The sequence below is a fragment of the Salvia hispanica genome, chromosome 5 (assembly GCF_029641045.1).
Source record: "Salvia hispanica isolate PSC_SH4W2 chromosome 5, Shi_PSC_v1, whole genome shotgun sequence".
Lineage (NCBI taxonomy): Eukaryota > Viridiplantae > Streptophyta > Magnoliopsida > Lamiales > Lamiaceae > Salvia > Salvia hispanica.
Window position 1 is genome coordinate 20,957,344 of NC_142696.1, and position 4,438 is coordinate 20,961,781.

A 4,438-nucleotide genomic window follows, 5' to 3' on the forward strand; every position below is an offset into this window, starting at 1 on the left:
GAGTATTTTTTATGTTGATAATTTTAATATATAAAAATTATAAAATTATATTAATCTATATTAAAATTAGTTATTATTATAATTTATAACGCGACCCTAACATCTATATATACAACCTAGTTACGTAATCCGTAAGAAATTCAAAACTTAAGATTGTAAACATCACACAAAAAATTGAAGATTTATGAATAAATAATATATTTTCTATTCGAAAATATGGAACCAAATATCACTGAATCCGTAGAAAAACGGATGGCAGATTTTATTATAGTAGTATATATATTTTTTATTATTACATGAATGCAAATATATGTTCTTTTTAATTTTTCACTTCTTGTTTAACTTCATACCATGCTATGTTAAATTAAATACAATACGAAAAAATATTTAAAAACGTAGTAACAATAACAAAAAAAAATGAAAAAGACCAAAATCTGACCTGAACCGAAACCTAATATCTCTAAATACAGATAAACTTATAACTATATGATTTAATTAATATCCAATTACATTCCAAATATCTTCAGTGTCTACTCAAATATATCTGGAAGAATATTTATTAATCTATTTAATGTCGAAGAGAAATTTCAAGCGTCAAGTTGGGTGGGCTTGATTTTGATTTTTGATTCTATTGCATTTGTCAAAGCGCGATGGTTGAAAAACAGATCCTCAAATTTTTGAATAAGGAAGAGTAATTGTGAAGCAAAAGCACCACCCTGCTATAAGCTATTGCTCACCACCTACAGCCTACCACTACAATTTCTCCAACGTTTTCAAATTACTTTTTCTCTGTAGCAACAAATTCAACTACCTCCTTCGCCCTCTAACGTGTTTTTTGGGTCATCATCATCTCCAACCAAAACAGAATTTGAAAGAAAACGATCTCACCTGAAAAAAGGTGGAAAAAATTAAATTAATCGGAGTCCAGTTATCCCAGTAGTGGCTCTTCTTTTTCAGGTAGGTCTTTTTTTTTCTCTCTGCGTTCTGTTTTCAAATTTTCAAATTCTTAAATTATGTGCTGGCGTTTCCCTTTAATTTTGTTTCTGTTGATCGTTATGATTAATTGTTTTCTAGTGTAAGTGTATAGTTTGAATCGTAGATATTAATTGACTTATGCTTGGGTGTTTAAATTTCTCGTGTTCTCTCTTTATCTCTCTCCTGTTTGTTTAATTTGAACTTTCTGTTGTTTTTATGTTGATATCGTTGTGTTTTTATGCATTTAGATTACTGAATTTTTCTGGTTTAATTTAAGGGTGGAAAAATCTGATTTTGTTAAGAAGCAACTAAAGTAGGTGCAGAGTGTTGCCTTTTCAATTGTGGTGGTTACTAATATGCTTTAAATTGTGCACCGAGTTTATGAATGAGGAGATAGCTGGAGATTTAATTATTGATGGGAATATGAAGGTTTTATTTATTGAAGCAGAATGTTTCTTTTTGGAGAATATATGTTCTTGTTGCTTTATATGACTATATGTTGCTGGAATCCATCTTTAATCGCACAAAATTAATTTGGGGCTAGCTAAATTAAAAAATTGCCAGAAAAATTGCATCTTTACTTTTTTATAAAAAAATTATTTTAAGGCGTTGGTATACTGCATGGATGCACTGGTATTAAAGATTACAGCTATGATAATGCAATTACATTGGTGCTTATTTTGTTGTCTTTGGCAGATTCTGGTGTCTCAATGAAGATGCCAGATTTGACTGAGGAGCCAGAGAAAATAAAACAGAATGAGAGTAAAGCTCAAGGGAAGGAAGACAGTGAGTATGTGAGATTGGTTGTTCCCGATGAATTAAGGACGCATGAAACATATACAGTATCTCAAACCCCACCAAGAAAAAGATCTTTTGCATGGTGGATCAGGGCCATAATATGGTTTTCACTTACCATGATTTTGCTCCTTGTGTTCGTTAAGTATGGAGTGCCGTTTCTTGTGGAAAAGGTACTTCAGTTTCCACACATTCTGGTGAAATATCTTTCAGCGTTTACTTCTCAAACTTGAAAGCAGCATTAAGGACTTATTTTCTGATTAAATGAAAATTTGATCTAAAGATTTGAAATTCTCCGATGCATAATAGCAATGAACTAATTCAAAGATGAGTTGCATCTGTTCATTGGCTTTGTCACGTGTGATAAACTTTTTTTCATTTTTTTCCCTGTTCTCTCTGTGTGTGTTAGCGGACAACGCCGTGGCACACTTATATGAGAGGAGCAAGGGCTGTGGTGGATTACAGAGGCTGAGGAGTTTTTGTTGGCTGGAGTTATTTAGTTTCTTATAGAGTCAGTCTGCTTATTTGTGTATCGGCTTTCGTTAGGTTCAGGGTTTCCTTTTAGTATTTAGTGGAGTACGTAGGTGTGCAATATCATGCTTTCAAAAATATTGTTGAATACAGCTTCTCGCTGTTGGCATCAATAGAGGAGTTCAGTTAATATATTCCATTCATCGTTCTTTTTCATCTTTCACCTTTACACTACCGCTCCTTTTTCTGATTAGAAAATTACTCTGTCCACAACTTCTCTGCAACTTCAAAAGATTAATGCTAGAGGGGAAGCTTCCAACTGCAGACCTTTCTGTTCGGAGCTCATTATTCTTTGTTTACCATTAACTATTAAGTGGTTTAAAGTTGATAAGTGACGGTGCTTCTGAATTTCCTTGATGGAATTGCACTATTGTTGGCTATTATCTGTTGGAATAAATTTGCACTTGTATATCCAGACAGTTTTACTTTGTCCAATCTCATTTAACGCTAACTAATAATTTACAGAATCTTATGACTTCCATGCTTATTATCTTACCTGCAACTCTTTGTTTCTGGTTAGGTTCTTTTCCCACTCTTGCAATGGGAAGCCACTGCATTTGGCCGTCCGTTGCTGGCGCTTGTAATTGTAGCTTCTTTGGCTTTGTTCCCTGTTTTCCTAATTCCTTCTGGTCCATCCATGTGGCTAGCCGGGATGATTTTTGGATATGGGCTGGGTTTCATCATAATTATGGTGGGAACAACGATTGGGATGGTCCTGCCGTATTTAATTGGTTTAATCTTTCGCGACAGAATTCATGTAAGTCAGAAACTCTCTCTTTGTGAAAGGAAAATATATTTTTAGCTTTCTCTTCCATGTACGTCATTCAGTAAAGTATTTGTTATCCGCAGCAATGGTTGAAAAGATGGCCCCAAAAAGCTGCTATGATAAGGTTGGCCGGAGAAGGAAGCTGGTTCCATCAGTTTAAAGTCGTTGCACTGTTCCGGGTTTCACCATTCCCGTACACAATATTCAATTACGCAGTTGTGGTCACAAGTATGCGATTCTGGCCCTATCTATGGGGTTCAGTCGCAGGCATGATTCCCGAGGCATTCATCTACATCTACAGGTTCTCCCTTCCTCTCTCAGCTGTGCTATAAATATTTATATTTATATGTGTCGTTTTTGCGCAAGGATCATGGCAATCGTCTCAATCTTCTCTGTACGATTGTTTTCTGCAGTGGTCGGCTTATAAGGACGTTGGCAGACGTCCAATATAGGAACTATCATCTCACTCCAGTGGAGATCATTTACAATGTCTTCTCCTTCATAGTTGCAATCATCACTACAGTTGCTTTCACCGTGTACGCTAGAAGAACTTTGGACGAGCTCAAAGCTGCAGAAGCCAGCGGCGAAGATTCAGCTACCAACAGTAGTAGCAGGTTTGAGATGCACAAGCTCCCACTTGAGAAATACAAGAATAGTTTTTCGTTGCCTTAGTCATAGCCTTTCTGATCTCTTGCTGTAAATGTGTTGGAGGATTTGATTTAAATAGGAAAAGGATTTGTCATTCACTTTATCATCTTTGTAAAAATAGACGCAACTGATCATATTGACCAATGTTCCTCTTAATATCTGAATTGGAGCTCAAAAGTACTCGATAGTTTACCAAGCACGACGTCGCTCATTAGCAGTCACAATTATCGACCATGCACTGAGCAACATGTAGCGTACTTGGTAGGTTCTGGCCCCAAATAATTCCCAGAAACGTTTCCAACACGTTACAGAGCAATGTGAGCGCAGTAATGAGTGCTCGGGGTTGTATTTATATTTTTCTGAAAAAAATAAAATTGAAGGGTAAATTATCAAAAAATTATTACTGTCAAGTTTGGTTAAATTCTTGTCAATGGTGCAATTTTCCAATTATGGATGGTTAGATAAGTTTATAAATTTTTTGGTGCAACATTTCTATGAAATAGTAGATGGTTTGAAAATTAAATGTCCATGTGCAAGAGTTGGCCACTTAGATGAAATTGATTGTGTTGTGGTGGTAATAATGGACCTTTTTTACAACTATGCGTCACCCATTAACCACAAAGTCAGTAGCTGTGCTTGTCATAAAGGAAATAGTTTGCTTGTAGCTTTCCGAGCTCAATGTTATAAATAACCATTTAATACAACACAATTTATTTACTTGAG

The 4,438-nt window shown here is 35.2% G+C and overlaps 1 protein-coding gene across 1 annotated transcript; it reads left to right on the top strand.

The window, feature by feature from the left end:
• Positions 1 to 583: 583 nt before the first annotated feature.
• On the top strand, positions 584 to 3,879 carry LOC125186657 (uncharacterized). The gene is made up of 5 exons (XM_048083071.2): positions 584 to 957; positions 1,672 to 1,943; positions 2,822 to 3,058; positions 3,151 to 3,368; positions 3,481 to 3,879. Exons 2-5 carry the CDS (start codon positions 1,686 to 1,688, stop codon positions 3,737 to 3,739), a joined length of 972 nt encoding a protein of 323 aa, XP_047939028.1. The 5' UTR covers positions 584 to 957; positions 1,672 to 1,685; the 3' UTR covers positions 3,740 to 3,879.
• Positions 3,880 to 4,438: the final 559 nt, after the last annotated feature.

Bases quoted from the DNA above. Each gene is read 5' to 3' on its own strand.
- LOC125186657 (XM_048083071.2), top strand. From the start codon at position 1,686: ATGAAGATGCCAGATTTGACTGAGGAGCCAGAGAAAATAAAACAGAAT. The intron at 3,059-3,150 runs GTAAGTCAGAAA...TGTTATCCGCAG, and splicing joins TCTTTCGCGACAGAATTCAT to CAATGGTTGAAAAGATGGCC. The intron at 3,369-3,480 runs GTTCTCCCTTCC...TGTTTTCTGCAG, and splicing joins GCATTCATCTACATCTACAG to TGGTCGGCTTATAAGGACGT.